A 20,016-nucleotide genomic window follows, 5' to 3' on the forward strand; every position below is an offset into this window, starting at 1 on the left:
TCCCATCTCTGCCTTTCTCCGGTCTCTGATGGCACTGTTTCTTCCCACTGCCCCTTCAAACCTGGGGTGATAACAGCTCCCAGCTGTAGCTAGTCCCTAGATGCTCCACTAGCCCTTTTGAGTACTTTCAACCTCACCCATACCTTTGAAAGAAACCCCTTCATTAAAACCTCTTCAGTGAAACCTTTTGAGTAGAATTCTCTTTCCTGCTGAAATATTTTCTCTCACAAACACACTGACACACAATTTCCAGCTCGAATGGACATAAGCCTCCCCACCCCCATTCTACTCAGACTCTCCTGTGTAACATTCATATCACCAACAAAGTGGATGACTCCCATCCGTGCAGCTGAGATGCTCAATGTTCTGTGACGGCCCTCTGGGAGGCAGGGGCTCAGCCACAGCTGGCCCACCTAAGGGCCTCCAGGGGACTCTTAGGGACCAGGGCAGCCTCCTCCACTTTGTAGAAAGTGGCCACCTCACTCCATCCACATACTGAACGCCAGAGGAATCATTACTCCGTGAAGCTAGGTTAAGGGCCAGGTAGGAAAGGACAATTGCTAAATTACCGCCAGGGTTTGAGGCTCTTAACCTGGGCTTTAAGTGGGTTTCTGACTTCCTGAAATTTAATGAATATCTGTCTGTACATGTCTGTATTTTCTGGGGAAAGGAAACATGGTTTTCATCAGTTTCATAGAGGAGGATGTCCCCAAAAGCTATAAGACCCACTGATTTTAGCTCTGGAGGCAGATCTCAGGGTTTTCTACATAAGGTAGTAAAGTGAAGTATTTAATAGTACAGAGTCTGGGGCCAAGTTTCCTAGGTTCAAATTCCGACTCTGCAACTCATTGGCTGTGTAACTTTGGGCAAGTCCTTTCCTCTTCCGTGTCTCAGTTTCCTTTCAAGGGAATATACAAGATGTGTGCATGAAGTGTCTGCTGCATAGTTAGTCTCCAATACTAACAATAACCCTCACGGAGCCGCTAATGTGTACCAGGCACTCTGTGTTTCCATGCATTAACTCACTTAATCTCCACAACAATCCCATGAGGCAGGTATGATTATTATCCTCATTTTACAGATAACAAAAGTAAGATTAGGCTCAGAGAAATTGAGAGACTTGCCCAAGGTCACACAGCTAGTAGGTAGTAGAAACAGCATTTGAACCCAGGCTCCAAAATCAATAAGGAGTTGATATAGTTTTTAATCAATAAGTGGTTAATATTTATGAATAAGGTTGAGACTGTGTGCTACCCGGCCTTCATTTCTGTTGTCCTCTGGCCCCCAGCCCAACTTCTGAACTTCTACAGGGCTCACTGTCCCTTCTACCTGGTTAAATTTTCCTGTGGATGGTGGGTAGTTCTACAGGTTAGGTCACATAGGTGAGTGTCCCTAACCTATACTTCTACCACCAAAGTCCTCCCCCTCCCAGTTCTGGACCTCCATATGATTTCCATCAACATTTGCTAATTGACAGGTGCCCTAGAACCTGATGATTTTAGACCTGGAAGGAACCAAATCCTCTCAACCAGTAAAACAGCGTTGGGGCAGAAGAGCGGGGAGAAGGAAGGGTGGCTTCTGACTGAGGGTACACAGTTAACTAGGAACAGGGGAGTATCAGTGGCCCAGGTCAGAGGCATGGCTCCTAGTTCTTCCAGAAGCCTGTCCTCGCCCCCTCTCTCTCTCTCAGGTTTTTTCTTCCATCAATCCTCCTCCTCCTTCTCCTTTGTATGGTGACTTCTCCTCTTCAAAACACTTCTACTCATCCATGATCTAATTTAGTCCCCCTAGTGACCCTGTGGGGGAGCTCTGGTAGCATAGTGGCTAAAGCACTTGACTGCTAACCAGAAAGGTTGGGCAATCCTACTTCCGTAGTGATACTGCCTCGGAAACCCAAGGAGGGGTCGCTATGAGTCGGGGTCGACTCGACGGCACATAACAACAACAACAACAGTGACCCTGTGGAGGGTGTATTATTGTCACCCCCATTTTACAGATGATGGAACAGACCTCCAGGAGTCCAGAAGGCTCTTTCTGAGGCCCCCAGCAGGTCAGGGGAGGAAGGACCAGGGTGCTGCATTCTCCTTGCCACTCCCCTCCCCTCAAAGGACTCCCAGGCATGACGAAGGCACCACGTCCCCGTGGTGTTCACCGTGGCCCCCCTGCCTCAGCAATGAGTGGGTGGCTCCTTGCAAACCTGAACAATCTTAACGGCCTTGGATTTAATCATCTCTTGCTTTTTTACAAATTACAGCTGGATAGAGCTTCGAAGACATCCATCTCCCCAGCTGCAAAGCCCCCAGTGGTCCTGCTGACTGAGACAGAAGGAGGCCGGAGCCGACAGATGGCTCTCTACCTCACAAGCTGCTCACACTTCCCAATCGTAGCTTCCCCTATAATTTTCATATATTATTGATGGTTCTTTAATTGGGGATTCTAAAAGCCTCACTGAAGAGCCTAGCCCTGGCCCCTCATGAATCATGTTCACTGGGATTAAAACTAGAGGCCAGAAAGCTGTTTGGCTCAAATAAAAATAGGAAAGGGGAATGAAATGTGTTTTCCAAAGTCGGTTCTGGGTGGGTGCCCAACTGCCAGGAGGAGAACGGACCAAGATCGGGGCGCCAGGAAGGAGGGCCTCTGGAGCCACAGAGGACCTGCCTCCACAGAGGACCTGCCTCCACATCAGGCCTGCCACCATTTTAGGTCTAGAAAGTTCTCTCAGATTCTCTCAGTGGAGGGCTCCAGGATTCTATGGCCACCCCTTCCTTGCAGAGTGAGGAAAGTCATGCCCACAGAGAGGAAGGGACTTGCCTAAAATCACAGAAAGCAAAATGTCTATCTTCATGTTTCTTTGGCTGGTAACCTCCCAAACCATTTCTCCTGTTTTGTTATGTCTTCTTGTGGAGGAAGGGACAGGAGAGTTCACTCTCACACTGAGAGGTGGAGATGAGGACCTGGGTGAGGAGATGCAGGCTGCACAGTACAACAGCCTTCCTGGCTCTCAGGCCCAGACAAAGACGTGCCCTCTTTGGCCCCAGACACGAGCAGCAGGGCCAAGCTCATGATGAAAGACTTTCTGCCAAAAAGCTTAGTTCCTATTTAGCCACTGTTGTGGATAATCTGTTAAATCAACCCAGTTCCTGGGGGAATGGCCTTTTTACCAATACGCCTGGCTGCCAAACTGCCAGCAAAACATTCTCCACCAGGCTCTGTTTTCCACTCTTGTCTTACTTGAGTGCCAAAGAAGACTAGGCCCTGAGCAAGCCCTGCCTGAAAGGTAGCCAGGCATGATCAAGGGCCCTGGAACCACCTGTTCTCCAGTCACCCAAAAATATCTATAGCTCCTGCCCAAATGGCATCACAATGACTACATAATCAGTAGTTCCTTCCTTTGGGTAAAGTGTTGGTGTCTTACCTGGTGTTGTCAGTCCCTAGTTCATGGTGACCCCATGTACAACAGAACAAAACACTGCCCTGTCCTGTGCCCGTCCACAATTGGTTGTGTATCGGACTGCTGTGATCTGTAGGGTTTTCACTGGCTGATTTTCAAAAGTCCATGGCTAGGCCTTTCTTTCTATTCTGTCTTAGTCTGGAAGCTCCTCTGAAACTGTTCACCATCGCAGCAGCACACGAGCCTCCACTGACAGAAGGCTGGCGGCTGTGCATGAGGTGCACTGGCCTGCGATTGAACTTGGGTCTCTCACCTGGAAGATAAGAATTCTGCCACTGAATCACCATTGCCCCTTGGTTTCTCATTTAGGACTTCCTGTTACAAGAAGGAATGCTCTGGTGACATAGTGCCTAAGGCACTTGACTGCTAACCAGAAGTCTGGCAGTTCAAACTCACCAGCCACTCCTCGGAAGGAAGGTTGGACAATCTACTTCCATAGTGATACCACCTTGGAAACCCAAGGAGGGGTCGCTATGAGTCTATTGAGCATTTTCTATATACCAGGCACTTTACATGAATTAGGTCATTTAATGCTCACAGCAGGTTTGTGAGCCTAAGTGCTTGCCTGAGATCCCCCAGCTGGGAAGATAGTGGACTGGGATTTGGACCCAGTCACTTTGGCTTTATAGCCCACGCTCTCAACAGCTCAGCCACAACTAAAAATTGCACCTGAACACTAATACCAAAGGGTGAACAGACTTATGAACTACCAAGGGACTTGGCATAGAACCTCAGGGTTTGAAAGAAAAGCAAAATTCTTTCTTCAAATGAAATCTTAGGCTCATGTCTAATATATTACACAGAAATAATGAACATCTCTGATTAAGTGGGGGAAGAGAAGGCAGGAGTCACACACACACACATCTGCAACTGGTGCCTGAAGTATCACCACTGAACCCTGGGCCTAGAAAAGCCCGTTTTGCAAATCAGTGGCCTTGGCCATGAGACCAGAAGAACCGGATGGTGCCCAGCTACCATTACCGACCATTTTTATCAAAGATTCTATAGAAGAATCCTGATCCAAAGGGAGGAAATGTGGAATATATGGAACAGAATTTAAACTTCTCATGGAATCTAGACTTTCTCAAGCTACTGAGGCTGGATGGACCCTCAAAACTAAAGCCCTGAGATAATCTTTTAATCTTAAACTAAAAAAATCCCTTGAAGTGTTTTTTAAATCAAATAATACTTTCCCTTAATTAGTAAAGAATGTCTGCTTTGTACTTTTTTAAAGAAATACCTGTATGGGCTCAAACTGACAACAGCTACTCGAAAGGTTAGATAAGAAGTTTAAGGGGCAATGAGTTTACGTTAATAGTGGAGAAATAATTCAGGAAAAGAGGGTGAGAATTGTACAACTTGAAGACTGTAATCAGTGTCACTAAATTGTACATGCAGAAACTGTTGTACTGGTGTGTATTTTGCTATGTGTATTTTCAACAACAATAAATTATTTAAAAAGAGTAAGAGAAAATCAATGGCCTGGGCAGAAGAAAAGACCAGAAATCCAGAATCAGACCAGGTTCACATCCCCACTTAGCAACTTTCTAGCTGGGTTTCCAGGCAATGCAAGGACCTCTCTATACCTCTGTTTCCTCATCCAGTGAGGGCCAAGGGATATAACAGAGGTGTAGCTGATGTGGAAACTGTACAAGGCAGCAGGAATGTCAGTTGTCTCTTTATTTAGGGAGGGGCAGGAAAGGGGACAGAGCCTCTTTACAGCTTTGTCTAGTTGTTGTTGTTGTGATGTGCCATCGAGTTGGACCCAACTCATATCAACCCTTCCTTGGGTTTCCGAGGCAATATCACTACAGAAGTAGATTACCCAACCTTCCTTCCAAGGGGTGGCTGGTGGGTTTGAACCACAAGCCTTCTAGTTAGCAGTCAAGTGCCTTAGCCACTACACTACCAGAGCTCCCACTTTGTCTAGTACTACTCTGTAATAATGGTATCTGCAAGTATTTGAGCACAGTCAGGCACAGTGTTAAATGATTTTGTCATCTAGTTCCCACCACAATTCTTCAAGGTATTATTAATCACCTATTGTGCAGAAACTGAGGTTCAGAGAGGACAAATGTCTAGCATAAGGCTGCACAACTCTAAGTACTAGGATTCTCATAAGTCTGACTCCCAACACTTCCCTAGACACTACCTCCTCTGTGGATCCATAGGGAACAAACCCTGGTTTCTCAACTGTGTCCACTAGGGTGAGTTTCTTAACCTCTCTGAGATCTGGGGACCATGTGTGCCCACCGTGTAGAATTTATGTTAATGGCGGTGGAATGATTTGGAAAAGAATAATGAGAATGGTTGTACAACTTGAAGAATATTACAAAGGTTAGGGATGATGAGCATGAGATGCTAGGCACAAAACAGACACTCAGTGAAAAATGGCTATTGTCACCCAACCAGCATCCATACATCTCAGTTGATTCTTTGAGTAGCTTAGACAACAAGCATAATTGGGGAGCTATCTTGGCTTCTGGGGGTGGGGGGTGCCTAGGAGGCTGGGAGTAAGCTGAAAGAGGATCAGAGTGAGGAGCCATCTGTGAGGCTCTGGGCTGGAGAACTGGGCTGGGTAGGACATACTTTGGAAGAACACTTTAAACAGATTGTATGCTTCAGAAGGTGTGTCTGGGTTGGTAAAGTGATAAGAAACAGAGACATAAGATAAATCAGTGGTAGAAATGGTCACATTCTAAGTCTGCCCAAAAGCTAACTAACAGGGTACTGTGAGCTATCCTCAAATATGGAGACTGAGCATATGGAAGAAAAAATCAACTGACTTTACATCTACAGAAGGAGGGCAGAATTAGAAACAACAGGTGGAATTTTGCCCTTTATATAAACCAGTTGCCGCCAAGTCGACTCTGACTCATGGTGACCCCATGTGAGAAAGAGCAGAACTGTGCTCCACAGGGTTTTCAATGGCTGACTTTTGGGAAGTAGATCACCAGGCCTTTCTTCTGAGTAACTTCTGGGTGGACTTGAACCTCCAGCCTTTTGGTTAGCAGCTGAGCACGTTAATTATTTGCACCACCCAGGGACTATCATAGTTCTTACAACATCAAGTTTTATTTTTATTTTTTTACAATTTTTACTCCTATTTTAAAGTTTTCTTTATAAATTAACTGTATATTTAACAACCATACACACACAAAAAATGGGAGTGGTGTGTATATAGTTGTTAATTTTTAAATACTGTATATTTCTTTTTTTTTTTTAATTGTGCTTTAGGTACAAGTTTACAGAGCAGAGTTTGTTTTACATTCAACATTTCATGTACATTTGGTTTCACTCCCCAGTTACCATCTCCAACCCTAACCCACTCTCCTCCCCTCCCTGCCCAGTAACACCCCCCTCTCTGTGCCCCTCATAGTTATGCACTCCTGTGTGTCCTGCATTTCCTCCATGAAAATGTTGCCCCTCTGGTGCCCTGTGGTAGATTGCTCCAAGGGATACATCTCCATAGAGTATGTGGGTGCGTCACCTTGGGTTGGGTGGTCTGCGTGTATGTCTTATTTACTATTGGGCTAAGAGCTAGCCCCGGGGAGTGAGTTTTATTCCAGGCCCAAAGTATATCCGAGGGCCATAGTATTGGTGGTCCCACCAGAGTCCATCCGACCAGGAATTCTGGTCCTTATTGGTTTTGGATTTTGTTCCACATTTTTCTTCCCACTCTATCCAGGATCTCCAGTTTTTGATCCTTTTCCGAGTGGTTGGTTGGTAGCTGGGCACCATCTAGTTCTTCTGGTCTCAAGGTCCATCATGTTCTAGGGCTGATTGCTTCCAAATGCCCTTGGGTTTTGTTGTTGTTGTTGTTGTTTGTTTGCACATTAGCTGCATCTTAGATGGCTGTTTCAAAGCTTTTAAGACCCCAGTAGCTACTCACCAACATAGGTTGGGGAACAAGATTTTTATGTACTTTATTGTGCCAATTGAGTCTGGTGTCCCCCAGTACTATGGTCCTGAGTTGGTAGATCCATTGGATCTCTCTCCCACACTGTCTGGCTGTCGGTGAGGGATTATTCTATGTCTGTCTTCTGTTGTTTCTGTAAGGATTGCGGGTTATTTTGTATCACTGGTATCTGTGCAAGATCTGCCTCCACTGAATCTATCCTTGTTGTTGTTGTTGTTGTTGTTTGCCGTCGAGTCAGCCCTGACTCATATCCTTAGTCTAGAGTATAATCTTGTTCACTGACTCTCATCTGATCTTCTCAGATGTTTATGTATATCCGTAGCCTGGTGTTTGGTGTTAATGGTAATACAGTATTGTGGATATACTAGTATTAGCGTCTGTCATCTATATCTTATGTGCACAATTTGGTGTCCTCCCTTTCCCCAGTGTTATCATGGTGGTCACAGACTCTTTCCATACTATCCCTCCCCTTACCCACCTTAGCATGTGGCCCACATGTTAGAACATCATGTACTAAAACCTACTTTCACATTTACTTCTCTGTGCCTTGGTTTCCTTCTCTATGAAATAGGGCCAATAGTGATACCTCCACCACAGAGTTGTTACAAGGACTAAATGAGTTAATGCAATGTAAAGTGCTTAGAACAGTGCCTGGCACAATTCTGTTATATAATATATAATGTTATCATTATATGTTATCACTATTGCCAAGGAGCTCTGGTCACAATGGTTAAGTTCTTACTGCTAACTGAAAGGTTGGTGGTTCGAACCCAGCCAGTGGCTCCACAGGAGAAAGACCTGGTGATCTGTTCCCGTAAAGATTACAGCCAGGAAAACTATATGAAGCAGCTCTATTTTGTCACATGAGGTCACCATGAGTTACAATGGACTCAATGGCACTCAACAACAACATCACTTTTATCATTGATATTATTTTTATTGTTATTACCTCCCTGAATTGAAGTGAGCTCCTCAAGTTGTACACAGTGTCTGATCCCCTTTACATCTCCAGCATTTGTCCCCTAGCATACAGTAAGTGCCAAACACATGTTGTTGAATCAAAGGCATGTGAAGGCACATACAAGTTGCTCCTAGGAAAATTACTTTTCATATTTAGAGATGTTCCATCATACCCAAAACAAAAAAAAAAAACAAACCCACTGCCATTGTGTCAATTCCAACTCATAGAGACCCCATAGGACAGAGTAGAACTGCCCCATAGAGTTTTCAAGGATATAAATCTATATGGAAGCAGACTGCCTCATCTTTCTCCCACGGAGCAGCTGGTGGGTTTGAACCACTGACCTTTTGGTTAGCAGCTGAATGCTTTAGCCACTACACCACAAGAGCTCCTTCTTATCATGCCCAGCTGGTATTAAAATGTTAACTAGACTGAGGTTACTCAAAAATAGACTCTGCTCTCCTCCAGGGATGTGTGAGTGCGGTGGCTGAGGCCACATGCTTTGCAGGTGGTGTGGGCTGATCACTGGACACCGAGATTCCATGATTCCCATCTTCTTTCTAAAGGGCCCTCAGGCACGACTACCGCCTGGCAAGGGAGGGGCAAGGATCAACACCCCCATTTTTCAAATGAGGAACCAAGAAGTGCTCCCTATTTGGTTCTTGTTCCCACAAACAGCATTTCTGGGCCTTTTCCTACCAGGCTGTCCTGCCTTCCCCAGGCTGCCCTGCCTTCCCCGGGCCATGCAGACTTTGATGCAAATAGTGCTCGATTTCCTGCTCTAAAATTACATCTTGAGTCAATTTTCATAAAATGTGGTGACAGATTTAGGTGCTGGGAAGATGGAGCTTTCTCAGAAGGCACAAAAATGACCCACATGGTTAAAATCAGCCGCAAGGGCAGCTTTCATCCTTCCCAGGATCATCATGGCCTGATGCAAACCCTGGGGTCCAGGTTGCCTGGAAAAACGACTGTGCCTGTACTTGACACATCTCTTGGCCAAGACTTGATCATCTCTGGACTGAGACTCCCTGATGGATAGACGTTTTGCTTCCAAAGGGCAGTGACCTAGCAGGGTGGAGCAGCAGGAGTTGCTGCCTGCTTACTCGTAACCAATCCCAGGGCAGTTCCTGAGATGGATCTGAAGCTTTCTTTAAAGATTCTGTTATAGATTGAATTGTGTCCCCACAAAATGTGATGGAATGCCAATCCCTATACCTGTAGATGCAATCCCATTTGGGAATTGGGTTTTCTTTTCCGTGTCAACAAGGCCCTATCAGTGGAGGGTGTGACTTAAACCTAATCACTTTTGAGCTATAAAAAGAGCTGATCAGACACAGAGAGCAGCAAGCACAAATGGGGGAAGCTATATGTCACATGAGAGCTCTGGTAGCATAGTGCCTGAGGCACTTGACTGCTAACCAAAAGGCTGGCGGTTCAAACCCATCAGTGGCTCCTTGGAAGGAAGTCTGGGCAATCTACTTTTGTAGTGATACTGCCTCAGAAACTCAAGGAGGGGTCGCTATAAGTCAGGTCCGACTTCACAGCACATAACAACAACAACAATATGTCACATGGAGATCTACAAGGAACACTGAGAACGCAAAAGAAGATGAGACAAGGAATTTCCCCCAGAGTAAAGGGAAAGCCTTCCCCTACAACCAGTATCTTAACTTCACATTTGTAGTCTCTTAAACTATGAGAAAATAAATTTCTATTCCTTATAGCCACCTACTTGTGGTATTTGTTATAACAGCATTAAGAAACTAAGACTCAATTCCTGATACCTTCCTCTGTGGCTCACATTGAGAATTGGGCAAGGAAGTGGAGCCTTTCCACTAAAGTGCATCCAGCCTTTTCCAGAAATAGCTTAAAGCCTGGGCCCTGGGGGACAACTGTGGCTGAATTCTGCCATCTTCATCCCCAAAGACTGGGCACCAGGGATCCTCTCCTCTAGTGAGGTCAGCCTCCTTGATCTCTAGGGACTCTCCTACTCTGGTATTCAGACCCTGTGGTCCCAGGCATCCTCAGCCTGCCATCCATGAACCCTCTTCAGTTGACCCTTCCTGGATCTTGCCAGCTTCAGACTCTGAGCACCAAACACACTCATCTGCTTGCTTTCCATGCTGGAGGGTCTCTGTTTGCCCCCCTGGATCCACTCCTGCCCTTCCTCACCCTATTCTGTGCCCCGGAGGCTGACCCAGGTAGACTGAATCACCAACCACCAGATCTTATGTTTTCCAGTAGGCTCCAGAGATGGGAGGCATTGTCAGGAGATCAGAGAATGAGAAGAGAGTGAAGTTGCCTGGAGTTGACCATATTCCTCCACTCAAGAGTAAGCTGAGACTCAGAGGGTCACTACTCCTGTCAGGTAGCTCTGTTGGGGTTCCAGGAACCACTTTCTCTTACCTCCCCAGACCTGGGGTACTACCACTGGCTCCCCATTGTTGCCAGTGCCCATGATTCACCATCCTTCTTGATTTCTCTAAACCCTACCCACTTCTTTGTAAGTAACCCTTTATTTGTTGTTGTTACGTGCCGTTGAGTCGGACCCGACTCATAACGACCCCTCCTTGGGTTTCCGAGGCAGTATCACTATGGAAGTAGGAATGCCCAACCTTCCTTCCAAGGAGTGGCTGGTGGTTTTGAACCGCCAGCCTTCTGGTTAGCAGTCAAGTGCCTTAGACACTGTGCTACCAGAGCTCCTAACCCTTTCTTATACATCCCTACTTACCCAAGACCTGGACTAACCAGTTCATTCTTGCCTCCATGCCTTTGCTTACAATATACTTTTTGCTGCCTTGTTCTCATGCCACATCCCCTGGCTTCACTGAATCCTAGCTTGACTCAGCTCCTCTGAGTGGACATTCCTAATGGGGCTGGAGCCTAGAAGCCAGGTTCTATGACCTAAGGCCTGTCCTGTCCCTCTTTGCAGAATGAGGAAGCTGACCAAATGATCCGAATATTTCTTCCAAGCCCACATTATCCAGTTGGCTTGTATTTAGGCTCAAATCCATTAAAAGCACCCAGAGAGCTGTCAAAATGCTTTAGCTGAACATGGCATTCTGGCTGCAACCTTCCCTCCTCTGAATAACCATTTTCTTCTCATCTGTAATTCTCTCCTCACTGTTTCCTCTGTTAGGATTATTCACGCACCATGCATCTCCCCTTCCAGGCTGCAAACTCCCAAGTTCCAACTCATGCTTTCGGTGAAGCTTTATTTTTTTATTTTTTTATTTTTTTGATCCATCTCCTTCTTTCCCCAAGCACCTGGTACACTGCCCAGCAGCTCACAAATGGGTACTATTGCAAATACTGACTGGAATGGGGGAGTGACTGGTAAGGGCCTGAACAGTTTGGAAGATGTTATGCAATGACATTTTTGAGCACTGACTGGTGCCAGCCACTTTAATCCATCATCTTCTTTTCTTTTCACAACAGACCTATAAGGCAGGTGTTACCATCTGTCTTGGGTCCTTGAGTGGTGCACATGGTTAACACACTCAGCTGCAAACTGAAAGATTAGAGGTTCGAGTTCTCCCAGAGGACCTCAGAAGAAAGGCCTGATGATCCACTTCCAAAAAAAATCAGCCATTGAAAACCCTATGAATTGACAACAGCAACTTGAAAGATTACATAGAAAACTTAGGGGGCAGTGAGTTTATATTGATGAGGGAGGAACAGTGCAGAAAAGGAGGGAGAGAACAGTTGCACAACTCAAAGAACGTAATTAGTGTCACTGAATGTACATGTAGAAATGGTTGATGTTCTGTTGCGTATATTCTCAACAATAACAAAAATATATATATATTTAAATAAAAAACCCTATAGAGCAGTTCCACTCTGACATTGACAAACATGGGGTTGCTGTGAGTCAGAACTGACTTGACAGCAGCTGGTAATAGTTGATGATAGTATACGTCATCCTCACATTACATATGTGAAAATGGGCTCAGAGAGGTTAAGAAACTTGCTCCAGGTTGCACAGCCAGAAAGGGCTGGAGCCAAGAAGGAAGCACAGGTATATTCAACACCAACGTCTCTCATCTTTCCTTCTCTCCACCCTGTGCCTCCATAGCTTTTTCCAGACCACGGGGGCGTGTGATAACCAGATGTGACTTGGAGAACTGGGGACCCTGCACAAAACGAAGATAAGTCTCAACTATATAATGTAATTAATGGCTCACCAAGCAGTGTCCTTCTGAAGAGGCCCTTCTAGACTTTCCTTAATGAATCACTAAAGACATGAGCACATGCCTGGTTTGCATGAAGCTTAGCCAAAAAGCCTGGAAGTTCAGCCAAAAGTCTTTGAAAGTAATTAGTTCACTTAAGTAGGCTAAATGGTTCCCTGGCAATCTAGTTTACACTTTAATTGGCTTAGAGTCTTAGAGAGGGTGAAAAGGTAAACTTTAATCCAGCCCTTTGGAAATATTTCCCACTCATCTTGGGGACAAAACACGTCCCCTTAGGCTGTTTGCCCTGTGAGGGAAGCAGGGCAGGGGATGTGGGCATTCCACCAACAAGGAAAAAACTAAAACCAAACTCACCGCTGCTGAGTCGATTTCGATTCATAGCGACTGCCACTGGGTTTCCAAGGCTGAAAATTTTTATGGAAGCAGATTGCCCTATCTTTGGTGAAGCAGCTGCTGGGTTCAAACCATCAACATTTTGATTAGCAACCAAATGCCTTAACCAGTACACCACCAGAGCTTCTTAATAAGGGAAAGGGAAGTTCACTAATAGTTTCTGAATTACTGAAGCTTTAATCTTACCATGTCATCTGGGAGGAGCTCGAGGGGCTCCTAGAGTAGGTCATTTCATGGACTGTTTCCTTTCCTTCCCCTTTCCGAAGGCCCTGGAGATAGATCCTGTATCCTGCTCCTCAGAGCTGGCTCCATCCTGTCAGCTATTGGGGTTTCCTTCTCTCAAGGCAGACCCAAGTGTGGGTGGAGATGGGCTTGGGTGGGGCTGCCAAGGCCGAAAACTAGCTTCAGACCTGAGGGCCAATAAATTGGCACACACACCTCTCCACTGAGGAAAGTAATGTTCTCTCCTCTGGCCCCTCAATTCCCAACCCTCAATCTTGTCTTTACTTGGCCAAATCTTCTCCAAGAGAGAGGAGGAACAGGTCCTTTTGTTGTTTAAACAGAAACCAGGGACTACCTGGACCTTCTACCCGATAACTCAGCTCTCCTCTTCCTCTCTGCACCTGAAAACAAGTCCCTGTGGGAGATCAGCAAGGGAAAAATGAAGGAGATATGGGAAAGAGAAAAGGCCTCCACATCCTGTCACCCTCTGCAGGCCGAGCTCCCTTTCCTAATCCAGTCATTCTTTGAACAGCCATTTAAGAACCTACTACGTGAGGGGAAGACCTTCAGTGAGGTAGAGTGACACAGTGGCTGCAACGATGGGCTCAAGCCCAGGAAGGACTGTGAGGATGGTGCAGTACCTGGACACGTTTCATTCTGTTGGATGTTGGGTCACTATGAGTCAGAATCAATTTTATGGCACCTAACAATAACAACATGTGCCAGGCGCTGTTTTGGGTGCTCATAATATAATAGTGACTGAAGCACATGAAAATCTCTCCCCTCACAGAACTGGCAGATGACCAAAAAAAAAAAAAGTAAACCAGAGTATGATAGACAGTGAAAAGTGATAAGGAGGAGGGGAAAAAAAGAGAAGGGAAGAGGAGTAAGAAGTGTTGGAGAGGTTGCAATGTTAGACTGGGTGGCCAGAGAAGTCAAGATCTGAGGGAAGCATGGATCAGGCCATGTGCGCATCTGGAGAAAGAAGGAAAGCAAATGCAAAGGCCCTGAGGCAGGAAGAGGCCAGTGTAGCTGAAGTGGAGTGAGTGAGGGTATGAGTGGTAGGAAATAAGATCAGCCAGGTAAAGGAAGGCAGATAAGTGGGGCCTGGTGGGTCATCATAAGGACTGGTTTTGTGAGATGAGAGCCATTGAAGGGCTCTGAGCAGAGGAGAGACAGATCTGACTTGGATTTTAACAGGATCCTTCTGGCTGCTGGTAGGGAACAGAGTGAAGGAACCTAGGAGAGCCCCACAACCTACTCAAGGTCTCTGTGATCCTGAGAGTGGCCCTTCAAGCCTGATCTCTCCTCATACACTCCATCACATTGGACCTTTTGTCATCCTATGGCCCCAGCCCTCAATAGACTGCTGTGAACCGGTGAAGTCACACAGTCTCCTTCCCTCTCTCAAGGAAGAGAGGCTCCTCACTCTTTGCACCCCACCCAGAGTAATCCTCCTGTATAGCTATAGGGTGTGGGAGAAGCACTCCTTCAATTGCTTACTCATTCACCTGGCGAAGCCATAATTGGTTATGGAGCATGAATAATCAAAAACTAAACCAAACTCACCACCATCATGTTGATTCCGACTCACAGTGACCCCCTTTGGGTTTCTGAGGTGGTAAATCTTTATGGAAGTAGATTGCCCAGTCTTCCTTCCATGGAGTGGCTGGTGGGTTTGAACCACCAACCTTCTGGTTAGCAGTCAAATGCCTTAGGCACTATGCCACCCGAGCTCCTTAAGATCATGAATAAGGACCAGAAAATAAACAAGCCTAGGTCTCTACCCTCCAGAAGCATTACTACAGACTGATGGGTGAAAGCTGCCTTTTGGATTCTGCATCCAGCAACCTCCGGTGAGTATGGCCTGGGCCAGTGCAAGGTATCATGGGATACTGACCACAAACCTAGGGCCCCAGGATGTCAAGGATGTATGTACATGACCAAGAAAGCTCTTGAGATAAATGGTATATTCAATAGGTCTGAGAAAGTGGGGAGGATTTCAACAGACAAGGAGGAAGCCTAAGGACGGTTGTCATGGATTGAATTGTGTCCCTTGAAAATATATGTCAACTTAGCTAGGTCATGATTCCCAGTATTGTGTGGTTTTCCTCTATTTTGTGATCTGATTTAATTACCCTCCATGTTGTTATGTGTTATAAATCCTAACCTCTATATGTTAATGAGGCAGGATTAGTGTGGGAGTGTATTTTGAGTCAGCATCCAAGAAGAGGCTAGTGACTAAAGTCACAGCCTTGCTTGAGTCACACTTTTTATCTTACAAGAGACAAAAGGAGAGAGAAGGGAGCAGAGAGGAGAGGGACTTCACTACCAAGAAAGAAGAGCTGGGAGTGGGGCATGTCCTTTGGACCTGGTGTCCCTGTGTTGAGAACCTCCTAAACCCAGGAGAAGATAGATGCCAAGACACATGAAACTCTCTAAGGAACCAGAAAGCAAAAGAAACAAGAGCCTTCCCCCAGAGTCTACAGAGTCAGAAAGCCTTCCCCTAGAGCTGGCACCTTGCATTCGGACTTCTAGCCTCCTAAACCATGAGAGAATAAATTTCTGTTTGTTAAAGCCATCCACTTGTAGTATTTTTGTTACAGCAGTACTAAACAACTAAGACAAAGGCACCTGGAAGAAGGAATAACAGGAGCAAAGGCCAGAGGCAGAAAAACACAAGAGTCCTGCAAGCAAGGGGGTGTGTCCCTTGCCTGATAAGGTAAATAAATAGGGGTGGGGGATGGAGTAGAGACAAGCTTGGAAAAGTCCTGGGTCATGGTGGGGCTTGGAAACCAGGCTAAGGACTGAGACTTGATTCAAACCAGTGAGGAGCCACTGAAAACATCTGAGAAGAGGAATCACCTAAATGAAGGTGTGTTCACAGTGCTCAGAAACCATAGGAAGGCAAGGATGGTTTGTTCCATGAACTAGAAAACATTCTTGAGAATTCTTGCTATAGGACAGAGTGCTAGTTGTTGTACCTATCAGACAAAGAGGCCACAGGGGGCTGGAGTGCCTTGTGTCTTCCTCCTGACACTGGGGCTCCCTGAAGGTAAGGTTGGGGCTCCCTCAGGGTAGAACTGTGTCTCCCTCTCAGACTGGGGGTTCCTGAAGACAGGAACCATCCCCTCCATCTTCAATCTCTTCCTGCTACAGAAGGGACAAGATTCCACCCTCTGTACACCTTTATAGCCTTCATGGAATCGGGATAGGACTTAGATGCTGCATATTAGGAGAAGTCATTCCAAACTTAAAGACAGACAGACAGATAATCAAGGCCCAGGCTAGTATTTCCAGAGCTAGGAAAGGGGTTGTACATACCTCCCGCCACTGCTTGTTCTCCATTCCTTGAGTATACATGACACACACTGTGGGGAGAGGAGAGCAAAAGGTAAACACCACAGACCAAAAGTAAGTTGGAGGTCCCAGGTGGGAAGGGCTCTGGATCAAAGGGCCCCTCAGGAAACTGGGGCCTAGATGGCACTGTGAGATCTGTGGGGAAGAGGGTGTTTCCTGAAGTGTCAGGGGTCTTGGTAGGTGGATCTAAGAGTCTGGCCCACATGCCTGGGCTATGAGGGTTCTCAAGGAATCAATTAATTCACAGGGGTCAGCTTAGCAAAGGAGGCCTAGAACACAAGTAAGCCTAGGAGGGAGGTCAGAGGTCATTACATGTAGGCAAGAGCATGGGTCTGAAGTGTGAGGCAGGTAGACAGTGGGCATAATGGAGGACATGGTGGCAGAGGAGGCCATATGAAACCCACATTGACCCTTTAGAGCCCAAAGCAGCCACACGAAGTAAGGATGGCTTATTATTATCATCAGTTCAACTTTATTGATGGGGAAACGGCTCAGAGGAGGCCAATGACGTGCTGTGTCATGGCTTCACAAATACAAGGAGTATGATGGAGCAAACCCCACAGTTCTCTTTCTCTGGTCAGCATCAGTGAAATATTAAGTAGCCTTTATACACTTGGAACAGTGCCTGGCACATAGTTAGCACTCCAAATCCAAAAACTCTGTTGCTATCGAGTTGATTCCAACTCATAGCGACCCTATAGGACATCACAGGGTTTCCAGAGCTGCAAATCTTTATGGAAGCAACCAGCCACATCTTTCTCCTATGGAGTGGCTGGTGGGTTTCAACTGCCAACCTTTCAGTTAGTAGCCAAGCACTTAACCACTGTGCCACCAGGTAAGGGCTAAATGTTCACTGCTGCAATTAGTCATAATATTGCCATTGTTATTGTTACTGAGTTATTGTCAGAGCAGGACTTACGTGGGTCGGACTTGGAAAACATGTCTTTGTCCAAGAGGTTCCTGAAAGAGGGGGAGAGAGGAGTTAGCAGGGTTCTGAGGGGAAGGGATGACCTTAGGGATTACGCTGTCACTGAGACCAAGAGGTTGCTTCTGGCCTGGCCTAGGGCAAAACAGGAAGAAAAGGAGGCTCCTTTGGCAAATGTTTATGAGACTTCCATTAAAAGCCAGCACTGGGTGGGCCCTGGAGGGCCCTCAACTCCACTTTTCTAACCTAAACTGTACTTCTATCTTCCACCCCCACACCATCACCACACATTCTCCCGGCACCCTGGTACCTAGGTCCCACAGGCCCTCACTCTCATTCCAAACTCCAATCTGCCCAATGGTTTAGCCCTTTCTAAAAATTCTTCTCTTACCACTTCTCTTTCAAAAAGAAATCAAGTCATCAAAACATATCCTTCCAGTCCCTCATTCTCTCTGGGTTCTGCTTCCCACTAGTCTACTTATGATCATCTCCCCTCTGCTGATGGATTAATGAATTGCCCCTCCCAGGGTCACATACTCATTGGGGCAGGGTCTTTCTGTGGTCAAGGCAGTCTGCTTCCACAAAGATTTATAACCTTGGAAACCCTATGGGGCAATTTCACTCTGTCATACCAGGTCGCCATGAGTCAAGTTTATTCTACGGCAATGAGTCTGGTTTGGTTTTTTGGTCAGACTTGAAGGCACTGCAGCAAGATGATGGACACAGTATCCGGGGACAAAGGTCTTTGAACACATATCAGCTAACTCCAAACCTCAGAGCTCAAGGGAAGACTCGAGAACCTCAGCTCCCATTCACTGAACCCCAGTGATGGGTCAGGCAGTACCTTAAGGTTTTGCAAATATTAGCTCCCAATTCTCACACTGTCCTGAAAGATGGGAGTTGGGTAGGGATGGCCCTATTTTATGGATGCGGAAGCTGAGCCTCAGGAAGATCATTCCACCAGCGACCTGCTGCTGTCAGGAAGCAATAAAGCCCTGTGGAAACTTGGTCTCTGGCTAGGAAGTGACTCAACCTCACTGAGCGTGTTTCCTCGTCTGTACAATAGCACCAGCCTTGGAGGATGTTGATGCTCTGTTGGTACCTCAGCCTGCATAATTCCTATATATACCCATGGTTTCCTCCTGTGTCTACTTCACCCCTGAGGGCTTTCCGTGGGAGGCTGGCTGCAAGTACCAAAAGGTTTTGTACTCCCTCAGCCAATGATGAGCAGGACTTTGGGCAATAACAACCAGCTTCCTCACTCCTCCTGGGAGACAACTCTGAAGTGTGCTTTACAGTGTCCCTGAGGTTCCGGCAGGATCTGCTCATTATGGCATCTTGTGTTGACTCAGTCTACCCTTTTCCAGCTCACTTCTCAGCTCCCCTGAAGGAGCTTCCTGTGAACTCTGCCCCTGCCTCCTCTCCCTCCAATGGCAATTGACTCCTTTGCTAAATTGTCTAAAAGTTAAACTCATCCCCTTCGCAACTACCTCAGCCTTGTTCTACCTCCCTCCCAGATGTTCCAAGGGGTCTTATCACTTTCCCTGTCCACTCCTATGATCCCTCAAGGGTCCCTGTGCCCCTTGAGCCCTTCTTCCCAGAGAAGAGGAAACAATACCGGGTTGTGTTGCTTCCTGTCAGACAACTCCAAATGTCAGAGCTGGATCCTCTGTTCCACCTTCTCCTTGAGGAGGGGGGAGACTGAGGCACAGAGAAGAACAGGGATTGGCTACATCACACAGCAAGGAGTGGTACAGACAGAAAGGTCTAGAAGGAGGCATTTCCCTGAGTGACAGCCTGTCTGGACAACAGTCAACCCCATCGCCCACACCCCTCACCCTGAGGTAGCAGCCAGAGACTGACAGATGGAAAGACAGACTGACAGATGCAGCAGCAACCTGGTGCCAACACATGGCATCCTCTCAAGCTTGCGGATCGTGCTCATGAATCACCCAGGCTCCAGTCCCTGAGCAGATTCCCTGGGAGAGGGATCCCCAGACAGCTGGGGGGAAACCAGCCCCTGGAGAACTTATGCCCCAGCCCCTGGTCAGGTCTCCCCACACAAGGTGTCCACCCTTCCCTGACACATATACCCACCCCACTTGTAAAATCCCCTCTGCTGGGCCCTACCACCCCCTCCACCAGACCTGCTCCCAGTCAGCTGTCACTCTGGAAACCATCTGATAAACCTCCCAGCCCACTGCGTGAGCATCAGATGAAATGATATGCAAGACAGCTTTGAAAAGTGGGCAGCAAGGGCTACATGTAAGATGTCCCTTATATAGGCTCATTCACATGGAGGTGGGCTGGCCCAACAGTGGGCTGACCTTCTCCTGAAGTGGCTAGGTTTGAGGGCAGAGATATCTGTCTTGATTTAAGCAAAGGACAAAAGATGTCCTTTGCTTTGACAAAAGTCACCCCATAGATGACTATGGAGTGGGAGAACCTGAGGCCCTGTGAAGAGCCGGAAAGTCATAAAGAGAGCGAGAGAGAGAGAGAGAGAGAGAGAGAGAGAGAGAGAGAGAGAGAGAGAGAGAGAGAGAGACTGTGTGTGTGTGTGTGTGTGTATGTAGCACTGGGGTTTCTTTTCAT

At 46.6% G+C, this 20,016-nt stretch overlaps 1 protein-coding gene across 1 annotated transcript in view; it reads right to left on the minus strand.

Annotated features, from left to right (window-relative positions):
- The window catches only part of CPNE5 (copine 5), a 114,473-nt gene that overhangs the window by 76,603 nt on the left and 17,854 nt on the right, over window positions 1–20,016 (minus strand). The window contains exons 2-3 of the mRNA XM_042780752.1: window positions 17,419–17,459; window positions 16,464–16,510 (exon numbers count right to left, since the gene is read on the minus strand). Of these exons, the coding sequence (XP_042636686.1) occupies window positions 16,464–16,510; window positions 17,419–17,459 (88 nt within the window). The remainder of the gene's footprint in view (window positions 1–16,463; window positions 16,511–17,418; window positions 17,460–20,016) is intronic.

The sequence above is a fragment of the Orycteropus afer genome, unplaced genomic scaffold (genome assembly GCF_000298275.1).
Source record: "Orycteropus afer afer isolate SDZICR_OR568_19922 unplaced genomic scaffold, OryAfe1.0 scaffold00059, whole genome shotgun sequence".
Lineage (NCBI taxonomy): Eukaryota > Metazoa > Chordata > Mammalia > Tubulidentata > Orycteropodidae > Orycteropus > Orycteropus afer.